This window comes from Candoia aspera, chromosome 2 (assembly GCF_035149785.1).
Source record: "Candoia aspera isolate rCanAsp1 chromosome 2, rCanAsp1.hap2, whole genome shotgun sequence".
NCBI lineage: Eukaryota > Metazoa > Chordata > Lepidosauria > Squamata > Boidae > Candoia > Candoia aspera.
In genome coordinates this window covers 121426061-121441597 of record NC_086154.1, presented here as the reverse complement: position 1 = coordinate 121441597, position 15537 = coordinate 121426061, and the positions used below count along the sequence as shown (strand labels likewise).

Here is a 15537-nt window from a genome sequence, read left to right as displayed (position 1 = left end):
TCTTCCTCAGTAGCATGTTGAGTGCCATCTGACTTGAGGAGCCCATCATCTGGTACTACAGAATACAGTATTGTCAGTCATTACTGGATATTTTCTATCCATGTGGTTTTCTTGGTAAAAATATAGGAATGGTTTACCATTGCCTTCTGCCATGCAGTATGAACTGATGCCTATGCCAGTGTCGCTAAAGTGATCATCTACCTCCAGCATCTTCCTATATCACTGCTGCCCAATACAGCTGCCTGCTTGCTTTAGCTGGGCAGCTGGGATGACCTTCATGCCTTGGGTGACCCTGCTGGGAATATACACTCCAAAGTTCTTCACTCAACCCTCCCAGGAACACCCCCCAGCCATATAAGGTAGCACAGCAGGACTTGGGGGGATCTCATAGATACTTCTCATTCATATTATGAATAAAATAACATTTGAATATGAACTGTTGAAGCAAAATAGAAAAATGTACCATCTGTGATATGTGGATGATCTGAAGCTATACTGAAAACCAGAAAATGAAATTCAATCTTCCTCAATATTGTGAAGATATATAGTGAGGATATCAAGATGGAATTTGGATTTGATAAATGTGTGATCTGCATCAAAGAGAAAAAAAAAATATGAACAAAATGAAGGGGTAAAACTCAGTAGTAGGTCATGGCAGCATCACCTTCTCTGGCAATAAATGCCAACTTGTTGCCGCCATCAAGTAGTCATTCAGATGTTGGCCACCCATTTATGATAGCCCTAGGAGGGAGAAGGCCAAACAAGGTAGACAAAATGTGATTCTGCCTGTGGGGAGAGGTGGATGGAAGGCCAGTAACAATCTGGGAAGAACCAGGTGACAAAAAGTCCTCTGCTTCTTGCAGACACAGACGTTCTATGCCAGAAATCTCTCAATGTGTCAAGCTTCTTTCCTTTCTAAGGCCTTCCCCTAGTCATTTTGCTGAGGGTTTTTTCCAAACATTTCTCATCTGATCTCATCATGGTTCAGAAGCTCTGAACCTTCTGCTGCCTTCCAAGTTGAAATTACCATTTATTCTTTGATATGTGGTCACTTCAGACCTGTTGTTGTATCTTTGATATCTAGAATTTCTCCACAAAGGAAAAGAACCCATCAGAATCCTGACAAGCTCAGCCAAGAGGACGACAGAGATGTCCTAAAAGAAAGGGCGAGAGTTCAGAGTGCACTGGCCTCTGTCAATCAAGAAGAGGTAAAATATAACGATTGGGCTTTTCTTATTTTGAAAAAAAATGTACAACTTGTTCCATAGATATATGTGATTTGCTTATGAAGTATAGCCAAATGCACAATCCTGCATATTGTTCTGTCTAGCGCCTTTACCCTGCAAATATATACTTACCTTGAATGCCTCAAGGGTACTGAGTCCCTACTGAAGTAAGAAAACACCAGGGTCCAGATAGTATTTTGTGTCCTGTGTTCTGGGTCATCTGGATAGGCAAAGTTCTCTGTACAGAGAGGACAGAGTGTTAGGAGGAGGCAGGACTAGGCATGGAGAAAGGCATGGGCATGAGTGAACCTCCACAAAAGAGCTGAGTTTATTTATTTATTTATTTATCGAATTTATCCCCGTCCATCTCCTCCCGTCGGGGGACTCTGGGCAGTTTACAACAATCAATTAAAAACCGTACCCATAAATACACAGAATAAAATACAGTAATAAATAATATAAATAGAGGTAAAAATAAAAAATCCAAGTGGTGAAGAATCTAAAACAGTCCAAGTGTGGGAGGAGTGGTCTATAACAACGATCCCCATGTAGATCTATTCCCCTCTCCACCCCAAGCGAGGCGGCAGAACCAGGTCTTCAGACTCCGCCGAAAGGCCAGGAGTGATGGGGCCAATTTCACCTCCAGGGGCAGCATGTTCCACAGGGTGGGAGCTACTGCGGAGAAGACCCGCTTCCTGGACCCCACCAGATGAAATTCTCTTACAGACGGGGTCCGCAGCATGAGTTGCCCTTGACTTGCGCTGGTGTTTAATGATTAAGTCTTCCAAGTCTTGAAATGGAGAGGTGGTTGCTGGAGGCCAAAACTCTTTTTGCACAATAAATGTATAGCCCAATTCCCCCAGGATAAACCATGGAAACCAGCATCAAGAAGCAGCAAAGAGCAATTTAATGAAACAAAGCGCCATCAGAGGAACAGCATGCAGGAAGAACATTTGAAAGAGATTGAACTGTAGATATTATGCTTATGCCAGAATGTCCAAGACCATGTAATGGGAGCTGAGAAATCTCCCAGGGGAAGAGTTAAAACAAGAGGGGTCTAGCCTTTTCTATTGTAAACCTTCAGGACTGTGGCACTGGCACAGTTATTGTTGCTTTATTGTCCAAACCAGTTTGGGGAGATATTCTTTAGATGACAGTTCACACAGTTAGATGATAATGTGGCAAGGAGACCATGGGAAAGATCTGTGTTACACACTGGTAATCTGCTTCCAGGCAGAGACCATGTTGAACTACAGTGGCAGACTCTTGATAAGAAGCACCCACTTACACCTCCTCCTGTGATTTACCAAAAGCGATCGCCTTATATGACCCATGCCTAGATCAACTAAGACTGAAAAATGGCCATGTGCGTATTGCATAAGCAGTATCTTCTCTCTACTCAGAAACCAGTTATCATTGTCCATGACTTGCGCAAGGAATACAAACATGGGAAGACCTGTTCCTCTTCCTGTTTCACGAAGAAGAAGGAAGAGAAGAAAGTGGCTGCCAGAAACATCTCCTTTTGTGTTAAAAAAGGTTTGATCAGAGTAAACCATGTTCTTAAGTCAATCTCTCTTATAAACCTATTATTTATTTATTTATTTAATTTATATCACCACCCATCTCCCCCAATAGGGGACTCTGGGCGGTTTACAATAGTTGTTGAAGAGCAAAAATTAAGTAACAGAAGCACGGTGGAGTCTCTGAAGCACTAAGGCCGCGTTAGGGACAGTAATGCGTGGAATTTCACTGAGCAAGAGATGTGCAAGTGTAGGTCAAGCATGACGTATTTCCCATCAGACTATCTCGCTCACCCACAGAATTCAGTTACCCGGTTGTCAGGCTAAGGTCTCACAATACACCTCTTCTCAGTCTTCACTTTGGAGTGATGGCTGAGGATCAGGGTAGTCTGCGAATAAATCACCCGCTTCGGGGTAGAAGTCTACTGTGGGACCTGATGGACTTTGGTTTTCACTTGCTTCAAAGTATGGGACAGTTACTGCCCACCCCTACCAAGAAAAAGTTGTGAGACAGAATTCACTAGAGAGAAGAAAGAATTTTACTTCTTTTTTTAGTGCAAACTTAAAAAGAATCAGAAGTACTCCCAAAAGGAAAACGGGAAATAATGCACTTTATAGCAACTACAGTAGCAAGCTTTGATAGCACACACCAATTTCTCATTTCTAAGCCGTAGGGTTCAGTCTAATCCCTCAGCAACGTATGCATGTTTTTACCCACTTTAGAGCACGGGTGTGTGTGTGTGTGTGTGTGAGAGAGAGTTCTGATTTTCTGCCATTTGTAGTTGGCCTCCCAGGATCAAACCTCTTCTGAATAACCTGCCATGTCTTTGTGGAGATTTGAGAAGCCCTTTTCATGGCCCTTTACAATAGCCAAACACCCAGTGATAAAGTTTGCGTGGCATTTTTCATTTAGAATCCAGTTCAACGAGATTGAAACTTGTCAGCCAGGATGAGATAGACAAATTCCTCCAGAAGGAAAAAAGAACATTCACCAAAAAATTCCAATAATGGTCCATGCTCTAGTCTCCACTGTTAGTAAACCCATTTCCACAGGGAGGACCATGCTAGGGAGCAACTTTCTCAGAAGCCTAGATGGAATAACCTTTAATGCAGCAAAATTATAACAAGGGCTAAGATTATGGCTAAAATATCCCTGTTCTTCTCTTTCTGCCTTGATATCTGTTTTGTTTATTTATTTTTATTACTTATTTTAGTAGAATGGTATCATAATATCTGAGGGACATCCTTATTTATTTATTTATTTCTCTAATTTATCCCCGCCCATCTCCTCCCGTCGGAGGGCTCTGGGCGGTTTACAACAATCGATTAAAACCATCACAATAATACAAAAAGTAAAATACAGTAAAAAAAATAAAAATAAAAATAAAAAATCCAAGTGGTGAAGCATCTAAAACAGTCCAACTGTGGGAGGAGTGGTCTATGACAACCATCCCCATGTAGCTGTACTCCCCTCTCCACCCCAAGCGAGGCGGCAGAACCAGGTCTTCAGACTCCGCTGAAAGGCCAGGAGTGATGGGGCCAATCTCACCTCCGGGGGCAGCATGTTCCACAGGGCGGGAGCTACTGCAGAGAAGACCCGCTTCCTGGACCCCGCCAGATGAAATTCTTTTACAGACAGGGTCCGTAGCATGCCCTCTCTGCACGATCGGGTGGGACGGGTTGATGTAATGGGGAAGAGGCGGTCCCTCAGGTAACCTGGCCCCATGCCATGTGGGGCTTTAAAGGTGATGACCAACACCTTGAATTGGACCCGGAAGCAAACTGATACCCAATGCAGCTCGCGCAGCAGTGGTGTTACATGTGCCCTTCTGGGGGCACCAAAAACAGCTCGCGCAGCTGCATTCTGGACCAGCTGAAGCTTCCGGATACTTTTCAAGGGTAGCCCCATGTAGAGCACATTGCAATAGTCTACCTGAGAGATAACAAGGGCATGAGTGACTGTTCGAAGGGCCTCCTGGTCCAGGAAGGGGCGTAACTGGTGCATAGCATGTAGCTGCACAAAGGCTCTCCTGGCCACAGCTGCCACCTGCTCTTCGAGCAGGAGCCGTGAGTCCAGGAGGACCCCCAAGTTACGCACTGGGTCTGTCTGGGGCAGTGCAACCCCATCCAGAACCAGATATGTTAATGTCCCGGATACAGAAGAACCAATAACCCACAGCCACTCGGTCTTACCAGGGTTCAGTTGAAGCCTGTTGTTCCCCATCCAGGCCCCCACAGCCCCCAGACACTCAGAGAGGGTGGTCACGGCATCACTTACTTCACCCAGGATGGAGATATACAATTGAGTATCATCAGCATACTGATGATATCTCATCCCATAGTGACGGATGATCTCACCCAGCCACCACTTTCTCAACCACCTTCCCCAGAAAATTGTCCAGAACAGTAGGGTCCAGCGATGGCTTCTTGAGGAGGGGGTGTACCAACGCCTCTTTAAAGGCCGCCGGAAACACCCCCTCTCCCAAGGATGTATTAACCATCGCATGGACCCAACCACATGTGACTTCCCGGCCTGCTTTTACTAGCCAGGAGGGACACAGGTCTAGATGGCCTGTGGTGGCATTTACTGTCTGTAGGATCCTGTCCACTCTTAAAGAGAATACGCTTAAAATAAATTTAACTGGAGCAAAAACAGACATCGAATATGGTCTTTCTTTGATTTTCTCTCTTATAATATTGTAGCGTGGATGGAGTTGGAAGCTAGATTTATTTTGTTAAAAGTGTGCATCCATATGGTATGTAGATGAATCCCCAAATAGGCAGCGGCTTTTTCTTTTCATTCCTCCTCCTGGATGTTCTGCTCAATCTTCACAACAGGAAGTTGAGTAAATTACAGGGGGCAAAGGATACATTCAACTAGCTGTAAGGGGAGAAGAAATCTGTCCTGGAACAGAGTTCTTTTCCACTGACAGATGAGTCCATCTTTGTCTTAACACAAAAGGATTTGATTGATTGATATTTTGAATACATCTTAGGAAGATAAAAAAGAACTTGAATACTCATTAAAGTAGATGATGTAATAAACCGGTTTGTAGTATTCCTTATGCATTTACTTGGCTCTATTTTAATAGGAATATTTTACTTTGTAGGGGAAGTTTTCGGGCTTCTGGGACCCAATGGAGCTGGTAAAAGTACAACAATTAACATGTTAATGGGAGACACGGAGCCAAGCGCAGGAGAGGTAAATGTAGCCTGCTGAAACACAGATCAATGGGTGGACAGAGTCCAGAGCCCATTTTGCGATCCCTGTACCTCTGGGTTAGAAAAAATAAAAAGTAAAGTTTGAGAGTGTCTTGCTCTTCCTGCTATTTATCATTCCATTGTAACTGTTGATTTAATTTAGGAAAGTAAAGAAAATGAAATCACCTTGAACTAGTATATTGGAAAGCTAGAGGTGTGGGTATTTAAAAAACCATTTGGGTGTTAATTTATCAATGGAAGTAGTGACAGGAGACACAAAAACTCTCTGTGAAGCTCCATAAGTCATCCTCCATCCAATCTTTGCTCTAGATAATAGTTGCCCTCTGATATTGGATATCGCCTTATGCTAGGTCTCTTCATCTTTCTTGGACTGAGTTCTCAATTTTATTTATTTATTTATTTATTTTCTATCCCTCCTTTATTATTTTTGTAAATAACTCGAGGCGGCGAACATACCAAATACTCCTTCCTCCTCCTATTTTCCTCACAACAACAACCCTGTGAGGCGAGTTGGGCAGAGAGAGGGTGACTGGCCCAAGGTCGCCCAGCCAGCTTTCATGCCTAAGGCGGGACTAGAACTCACCGTCTCCTGGATTCTACCGGGTGCCTTATCCACTAGAACCTGCATTTCACATATGTTCCTTGTCAACTGTCTGATATTTCAAAATACGTTCTTACCTTGGACAAAATCAAATGAGACCCTTATACTACATGTCTGGAACAGGTACAGATTAAAGGAGCTGATGGGGCCGCCACAGAAGAAAATGCTGGTGGTTTTCTTGGCTACTGTCCTCAGGAGAATGCTCTCTGGTCCAACCTGACCATGAAAGAACACCTGGAGATTTATGCAGCTGTAAAAGGGATACGGAAGGATGCTGCTATTATGGCCATTAATCGGTATGGACAAAGATACCTTTTTAATAATTAAACCCCTGCCACAAGATTTGTTATTATTAGGAGTCAGTTTGTATATCCCAAACTGAAACATATTAGAAAGTTTTGACTTTCCTTTTTGGAGTTCTCGAGCAACACTTGGAATTCCTACTTATAATCCAAAAGTACAGTGGAATGTCCTTTATGTCCTTAATGTGTTTGTTTGCAATTGTGGTATTAGGAGGATCAACTACAGAATAGATCAAATGTTGTAATTTCCACTTTGTTTTTAGAATAGCTCGAGCACTAGAACTCCGAGGGCATTTAAAAAAGACCATAAAGACTTTAGCAGCTGGATTAACCAGAAAAGTAAGTGCAGTGTTTTGTTACTCTGGTACTGATGGATCAAGATTAAAGGCTTGGTACACATCTGGTAGCAGCATCAAGAACAATTGGGTTGCTGCTGTTCGGTTTCCCCCCTTATCCATCTCCGCCATTCTACCGCTTTCTCTCTCTCTTCCTCTCTGCATTTTTTTCTGTGAAAGTCCAGGCCACATTGGTGCTGCTTGAAAGCAGATTTCCATAAGGGGTGGCAAGAAGAGAATGCCCACTGCTGTACGGGAGCCCTACTGGCATGAGCAGCCATGCCTGGAGCCCTGGAAACCTGGATTCAGCGTCCGTTAAGCAACAAACCTTATATGGCACTCGACTGGCTCCTCTTTGGCTCTCTGGCTTGGAAAAACTCCAGTCTTTTGAATCCATTGGACAGTAGGAATAAAGGGAGGATCTGCTGGATAATCAGAGAGCAGCACAGAGCATCCAGTCAAACAACACTGACATATTTAAAACGGACTTTGCTTGACAGATGTTCTGTTCTACCTATCACACAATTAAAAACTGTGGATTGGGAAATTACCCTCCAGTATGTTCAAAAATTCATTCTCATATAATCAAGTTTAACTTGATTCACGAAGAGTGGAAAATATCCCAGACTCTGGTGTAGCTCTTCAGGAGCATCGCAGAAGTATTAGCGTGGCCCTAAATAATACGCACCCAGAAACGTGATGACGTATGTCATAGTTTTTTTCTCTCGTGGTGACTTCAGGTGTGTAGAACAAACTACGTAAGATGAGGGATGTTTGTTTCAGGTCTAGTGGAGTGTTGGGGTATAATGAACATGTTTAATTTCCTGGTGCTGATTCTGCATTTCCAGCTTAAAGTAGCTGCGTTCATTATTAATAAGAAGCCCCTTGTCCATCCTGGTCCTTGAGAATTTCATGTAAAACTAACAAGATCTTTTGACATTTTCTGGTCGGTTGATTTCAGAATACTAATGCTGCAGCAGTCTGTTTTTTCTGACGTATTCCTGTGGAGCTTCACAGATTCAGAAACGTGTGGTTGAAGAGCACTTTACAAATACCTTTTCAAAATTGTTATTTCTTCACATTTCTATGCTGCGTTTGCATGAAGTATTAACTGTGATTTCCAAGATAAGATTCATTTTCTACGTTTTAGCTGTGCTTTGCTCTGAGCATGCTGGGTAACCCCACTGTGATGCTTTTGGATGAACCAACCACAGGCCTGGACCCCAAAGGAAAGCACCAGGTGTGGTGAGTGACTCAGACATTCACTCTTTAGAATGAGAGTTGCACATTTACGGTTGGTGCAAAAGGACCAACCCCCGTCTCCCCATTTCTTTCCTCAGTCCTTTATTTCTATTGCGTGGGGGTGGGGGGGGCGACCCTTCTACAAATAATCTCTAAAGCCAATGACTGGACATTACTTCTCACGTCTGAAGACAGAGGAAGCATCTGACAGCATTGCAGGAGGAAATCTTCCCGTTCATACCTCTAGAAGTATCTCAGTGCACTGTTGGAAAATGAGATCGGTTAAGCTCCTATCTGTGCCGACAGTGAGTCTGGCCCATGCTGAGGAAAACTGCTTTCCTCCCAACTGCCAGATTCTCTTCCACCTTCTGCTCATGATCCCAAAGGCTGAAAGAGAAAGCTTTCCCAACACTCTTGATTCTCCCTGTGAGGAGACCGTAGCCATTTTCCATAGGGGGGGGGGGAGAGAGAGAGAGAGAGAGGTAAGGAGAACAAGATGCAGGTTTTTTGTTTGCACATTATTTCTCCCTTCCTCTATTCTCCCTCTTTACAATTCCTTCATGCAAAGTAATCTGGGACTAGATGGAGGTATTTTTTCTTCTGGCATGGAAGATGTGGCCGTCAGTCAAGCAGGATCAGAACAGAAGGCAGGAAGAGGCCTCTGGGGCTGCTTCAGGGCTGCTTCATCTTCCTCCGTCATGTGTTGTCCACAGGAGAGCAATGCGCACTGCGCTGCAGGACAGGGACAAAGGAGCCATTCTGACAACGCACCACATGGAGGAAGCTGAGGCGGTGTGCGACCGAGTAGCTATCATGGTGTCTGGACAGCTCAGGTGGGCTTCCTGAAATACTTCATCTACTGTATATAATAGGATACCACAAATAGAGAATGAAGCAAAGTGGATGAAGCAGAGGATTCTTCTTGTTCCACTTCCATTTTCTAATTCAAAGAAGCTTGTTTTCTTCAGCTGATGATTTCAATATGTCTTACTAGTAATTGCTTATGTAGCCATTTCCTAGTTCTAAGCTGATTGTGAGGCCTCAAAGACAAGCTGAAACTGAATGAATTACATGGGAGTTCAGATGATACCGTCACAGAGAGAAAAACCATATATGGGCAATTGTAACAGGTGTCCTCCGTGTGCCTGATACAGATTGCAGGTGCTCTACGGGTGCATGGTTTTTCATGCGCAGAGATCTTCCACATGAAAAAATGCCCAGGCTGGGCCAAGGTATACGGTCACGTGGAGGATATTCATCTAAGTAACGCCACTCCCCATATGAGCAAAAGTCGTGACTGATGGGAGTTGGGGTAGCACACAAAACCATATGACTTCACACAGGCATTCTCTGAATGCAAGGGGAAGGGTGGCTGCATGACATATCCGGTATTTTTATATTTTTACTGGTGTTTAAGGATACTTATATTGGATTGATTGTATCGTTTTTATTGACTGTTACTTATTATCTGTAAGCCACCCAGAGTCGTTGTGTACGAGTTGGGTGGCAAAGAAATTTGATAAAATAAATAAATAAAAATATCAGTGGAAATAAACTAGTTCCAAATTAAATTCACGGCCACGACAATCGCCATCTCCATCACCCTCCCCCAGCCGGCGGCAGCCACCAACCTGCCCGCCAGCCTGCTTGTGAGCTGCCGGGGACTTGCGACTTCCTGCCAGCTTCCCCATTGACTTTGCTTTTGTTGGAAGCCGGCAGGAGGTTGCAAAGAGGTTCTCACTGAATGGCGCCGACGGGGAGTGCCGAGATCGCCTTCGCTAAGCAATGCGGTCGCGTGGCATTGTGCTTTGTGACCAGATCGCTTAGCCATGGAATTCCGCTCCCAATTCCGATCGTTAAGCGAGGATACCTGTGTCTGAATTAATGACATCTTGAGACCGTAAGATATATGACCATCTTTTCTTCCTGCAGGTGCCTTGGTTCAATTCAGTATTTGAAAAGCAAATTTGGGAAAAATTATTTGCTGCAAATAAAAGTAAAGGGAGTAGAACAAGGCGATCTCGTGAATACTCAGATTCTAAAGATGTTCCCACAAGCAGCTCGTCAAGAAAGGTAACTGCAACATTTCTCTGCACCTTGACAGATTTTTTTAAAAATGTTTTCATTAGTACCTTCCGTATTCCTGTTTGATACTGAATTTCTTAGATATTTTTTGCCCATGGGATAGGTCAGGTTATCCAGATGCAGCATTTCCCCTGCTGCCTCTGGTTAGTCCACCTCCAACCAAGGAAGTGTGCATTTTCCAAGCTGGATGGGGCTCTTGCGTGAAGGTCTTTTCTGAAATTACCGTCAGCTGGTATATAGCTGGAGCCTTTCAACTAGGTGGAAGTGTGAATGCTATTTGCTCCTTCCTCTCCTTCACCCTCGCATTAAGCCCAAAGTTTCACTGCTGGGGAAAAGCCGTATACCTGGGTGCAGAGGGCTGTAATATGGGTTTCCTGGCCAGGCAAGGATCTTGCACGCAGACCCTTTCCCAAACAGGCAGCTGCTGCTGTGCCCCCAGAGTACTGCTGTGGATTTATCCTTTGTGCCCCCTTCCTTGGCAGCTAGACCTTTCTTCTTCTGTACAGGTAGATCTGTGTTAGTATTTTGGATCGGTTTTATAAATAATGATTGGTTTCCCCTCCTCTTAGGATATCCACTTTGTTGGCCTACAAGATCCCAATGGAAGATGCACTGCCTCTCTCCAAAGCCTTTGCCATGCTAGAGGACGGTATGTCTGAATAAACTTTGCAGGGATTCGCGAGTGCCTGCAGACTGCTTGGAACCTAAATCGGGGGCAGACTCGCTGGCCACCTCAGCTTCAGCCACCCACAGCAAACAGGCTTGTGCAGTGCCGCTATTCCTTGCAAGCTTTGCCCCCAGCTCCTCTGAGCTTCTCAGAAAGAGTAATCTTCCATGTCAAAAGCATACTTTGGATAAGGAACTAAGTTAACTCTCAGAAGTATGTGTAGACGCTACCCCGGGGAATGGATAGATACAGGATGTTGGACAGAGAAAGTAATAGTGCAAACAGGAAGGCAAGCAAATTGCTATCCAAGCAAGATGGAAAGCAACCAGATACACCTGACTTAATTTTTTATTTACACAGCTAAACAGCGCTTCAGTCTTGAAGAATACAGCTTTTCTCTGAACACTCTGGAACAGGTAATGGGCTTAAAAATTCAAAAAACATAGTGGTATTGATAGGGAGAGAGTACTCTCTCACAGCCCAGAATGAAAAGATGGCCTAAAAGTTATTTGGGCTATTTGGGAGCCGGAGGTGAAACTCTTCAATCTCAGGTGACTGGAACAATTGGAAGGGGGGAAAAAACGGCCAGGGGGAGAACTAGCTCTTCAAAAAAGAACGATCATTAGGGGGAAAAAACACACTTTTTCTGTCAGGTTTCAAACTAGCAACCTTCTCTAGGCTAAGGGAGGATCTTAACCACTGTGCTGTTCTTGTAGTGCTGGTAAAGGGAGTTAGAGAAATATTAGACCGCCTGCTGGGGAAAAGGAGAACTTTTTTTAAAAAGCAGATTATTCTCCCTGTATGTATCTACATTTTTGTGCTTTAACCTTGCATAGATAAATTTAAGTTACCTTTGTGTTTCCACCTGAAACAAAACACAGACATAAGCCGCTATCAGAATCCATTGTGCAATTATTTTATATTCTCAGATGTGCCTAGATAGGAGTCAGAATGAATGCCAGCAGTTTACAAAGCTAATATACTGTACGTGCAATGCCTTTGAAGCTATTGATTTATTGCATTGTTTAGGTATTCCTAGAACTGTGCAAAGAGCAAGAGCGAGATTATTTGGGTTTGGCTCCAAATGAAACGTCTGCATGGAAAGAAGTTTAGCCTCAACAACATAGTTGAACGACTAATCCAGGACAGAGGCAAGCAGGATTCCTTCCTCCAGAGAAGACAGAGGGCAGATGAGGTCGAGCACTCTCTGAAGAACGTTGTGTCTGGAAGCCCCGTGGGGAAAGGACGTGCCCCTTCTGTAGTCTTCTCTCTGCTTAACAAGCATGCCTAGTGGTCTGTGAGACTAACCTCCATATTTATCATGCCTAGAGGAATAACATTTCACAACTAACAGGAAAATGAATGTTTCTGCACTCTTTCGTTTTTCATGAAAGTACAGTAACTGGAAATGGAAATCTGCATAACATTTTTAAAATATATTGTTTATAGCTTAGTACATACACATGTACAGATGGTATGTTTTTTTCTTAAAATAGGTTAATTTCTTAATTCAGATCACAGTTCGGTGTATACCCAGGGTTTACTGGGTAGACAAATAAGCAACTCCACTCTAAACGCCTATGGGTCTCTGTCTCCCTCATCTTCCATTTTGATGAAAAGTAATAGAGCTGACCCAATTAACCATTGTACCAGGAGCTATGAAATGTCACCACAAGCTGCATGTCAGACTGCTTCTGTGAAATGGCTGGAATAAGGGAAAATTCTTGCTGATGAGCAAGCTTTTTTAGTAGGAGAAAGTGTCCCATGTGCCATTGTTAAACTATTAAATATCTTACAGAGAAATACACTAGTCTATCTAAGGGACTATTATATGTAGGCTTTATAGATTTAAAACCAGCCTTTCTCTGTGATACGACCTGGAAGAAATTTGAAAATGATCTCAATAGATTATTGGTGATTCCTGTTGATTAAGCAGCTGTAAGTGGATGTGCCTGTTCAGATTAGATGTAATCACCAGGTACATCTTTCATCCCCTATCCCATGGCAGGAAGGAGTTAAGTAAGGCTGCATCTTAATATTGACTTTGTCTAAGTTTTATCTTTTATATCAGAAGTTATCACAAAAAGAACACCACCCACCTAGTTCGGTGGGTCAGTGAAGAGCAGTTTTGTCATATATAGATGATGCTGACATTCTTTCATTAGCACCTACTGGGATGAAGACCATATTATGGGCTTTAGCTCTTCATTGTAAGGAGGACAGTCTGTCGATAAATTACCAGAAGACAAAGGGAGTGTTTTCAAACTACTAAGCACATACAGAATTGGTAACCAAATGGGGACAAAGTTCCTGGAAAACATGAGTAAATTTGTAAAAGCACAGTACCTCAGGAAGCTAAGCAGCTATACTCAGATATTTTAGTACTCTTTGGAGAGGGAATCTTAGTCCAGTTGTTTTACATGCTTTTGAGATTTAAAGTTATAGCTCAGTTTATGGACTCAAATTTATCCATACATAGCTACTGATTTTGGTCCATTGATAATAACACAGACTAAATTTTTAAGGGATATAGTATCTGGTATACTTTTAATTAAGGCAACAGCATGGGTCTTATGTCTTAATTATTGGATAAACGTAGTATTTTCCTCAGACTCCTTAGTACTAATCCTGACCAATTCCATTCACTCTCCCTGGAGAAAAATTATAATACAAATCTTAGTGATTGTGGTTGCAATTTGTAATTTTTATGGGGATTTACATAGCTAAAAACCCTAAAACAAAGAGCAAGCAATATAACGCTGTGAAAAGATTTGACTTATTTGCCATTATTTTCACCACTGCTGGGCACAAAGAGACCTATGACTCTGCTTTCTACATATTCTGAACTCAGCACATTAGAAATGCATTCACCTTGGTTTCCTATTGCTGGGGAAATATGGCAGAATCATACTTCTGGTCATGTTGCATGGAGGAAATCAGATCCATTGCATACATATGCCTAATATGCCCTCAGTACAAGGCAGATTACAGCTTTCTTGAGGGAAAAATCTGCAATGATGGAAGTGCAAAGAGATACATTTTTCCCATTAGATCAGAAAGACTTAAATACTGATAATCAAGCAAGGTTTTGCTCAATAGCAAAAAAGGAGTTGTAGTTCATAAGAACACTGAACTCTTTCTAATGTATCATTACTGAAGAAAATATGGAAAATAACTGTCATTTAAGAAATAAATACCATATATGTTATTGAAATACTACAGGGTTGTTTCTTTCTTTAAACAGAATTTATATACTCATTTGCTTCAAACTGTACTTTCATTTTGTTGCCAAAGAATTAGAAGAATTATCTTAGAAAATTTAGGTTTGGTCAAGAATGCAGTTATGAAATTGTTAACCAGATTTGACCTCTTAAAGACAGTCCCCATCCCATCCCATCCCATCCCATCCCATCCCATCCCATCCCATCCCATCCCATCCCATCCCATCCATCTGACTACTGTATTTCATTAGGTTTGGCTCCTAATCCAAAATAGTGGTGTTGATTTTTAGGCTCTGCAATACCAGAGCTTAAAGTCCATATTCAGACTTGTTGGGGAAGGTGATTTGGGGGTCAGGCAAGTACCGACTGCCAAATTCTCAGCAGCAGTTCAAGAGTTTCTAAGGTTTGTTATCCATTAGAAACATGTGATAGCAAATGCAAGGAGAGATAGATAATTACTCAGATTACTTTTGAAAGATGTGGATAAGGGCAGATTTTGGAGGGAGATTGTTTTAATTGTGAGATGGCAATTTTAGTGCTTTTTACTCTTTCTGTTTTCCAATTCAAAGTGGTGAGAATATTTGCATTCTGTTTCAATGATCATAGTAAAAGGAGGACATAGATGATTGCAAAATACTTCTCAGAACTACAGGTTACCCATCCCAGGTTAGAAAATTAGCAGAACGATTGAACAGAGGCCTGACTTCATGGACTGTAAGCAAAAGCCCTGGATGGATAGGATGGGAGAAAGCCATGCAAAAGGATGGGTGTCGGAGTACGTGAATTTTAGGTCCAGCCATGTATTTTCACGTTACTTGCTACACAGAAGAAGCGTGCAGGGGTGAGAGGAAGCCTGTTGGCGTGTCTGAACAAGTGAGCCCTGGAGGAAGGGGAAACGATCTGGTGAGGACTTGGTGGAATGGAGAGAAACTTGGTGTGGCAAGGAAAACCTGCACCAAGCACGAAGTATTGCGGAATGTTCAGCCATTAGAAGGATGCCCAGAATTGTGAGTTTTCTTAGGAGATATGAAAAAAGACACAAGTACTTGGGTACTTGCCGGTTGATACTGGGATGACCAGTATGGATGGTTCGTTAAGCAACTTAGTAACAGAGTA

The 15537-nt window shown here is 42.7% G+C and overlaps 1 protein-coding gene across 3 annotated transcripts in view; it reads left to right on the top strand.

Moving 5' to 3' along the window:
- Nucleotides 1-14414, top strand: part of LOC134490423 (ABC-type organic anion transporter ABCA8-like) — an 83107-nt gene extending 68693 nt beyond the window's left edge. For 2 of the 3 annotated variants that reach the window (XM_063293452.1, XM_063293453.1), the window contains 11 exons: nucleotides 1085-1208; nucleotides 2630-2762; nucleotides 5857-5948; nucleotides 6693-6865; nucleotides 7135-7210; nucleotides 8357-8451; nucleotides 9162-9281; nucleotides 10381-10521; nucleotides 11103-11182; nucleotides 11561-11616; nucleotides 12230-14414. In XM_063293452.1, the coding sequence (XP_063149522.1) occupies nucleotides 1085-1208; nucleotides 2630-2762; nucleotides 5857-5948; nucleotides 6693-6865; nucleotides 7135-7210; nucleotides 8357-8451; nucleotides 9162-9281; nucleotides 10381-10521; nucleotides 11103-11182; nucleotides 11561-11616; nucleotides 12230-12313 (1174 nt within the window). In that variant the 3' untranslated portion in view covers nucleotides 12314-14414. Of the gene's footprint in view, nucleotides 1-1084; nucleotides 1209-2629; nucleotides 2763-5856; nucleotides 5949-6692; nucleotides 6866-7134; nucleotides 7211-8356; nucleotides 8452-9161; nucleotides 9282-10380; nucleotides 10522-11102; nucleotides 11183-11560; nucleotides 11617-12229 lie in introns of those variants that run through there. The other variant, XR_010067209.1, reaches the window with a different exon arrangement.
- Nucleotides 14415-15537: the final 1123 nt, after the last annotated feature.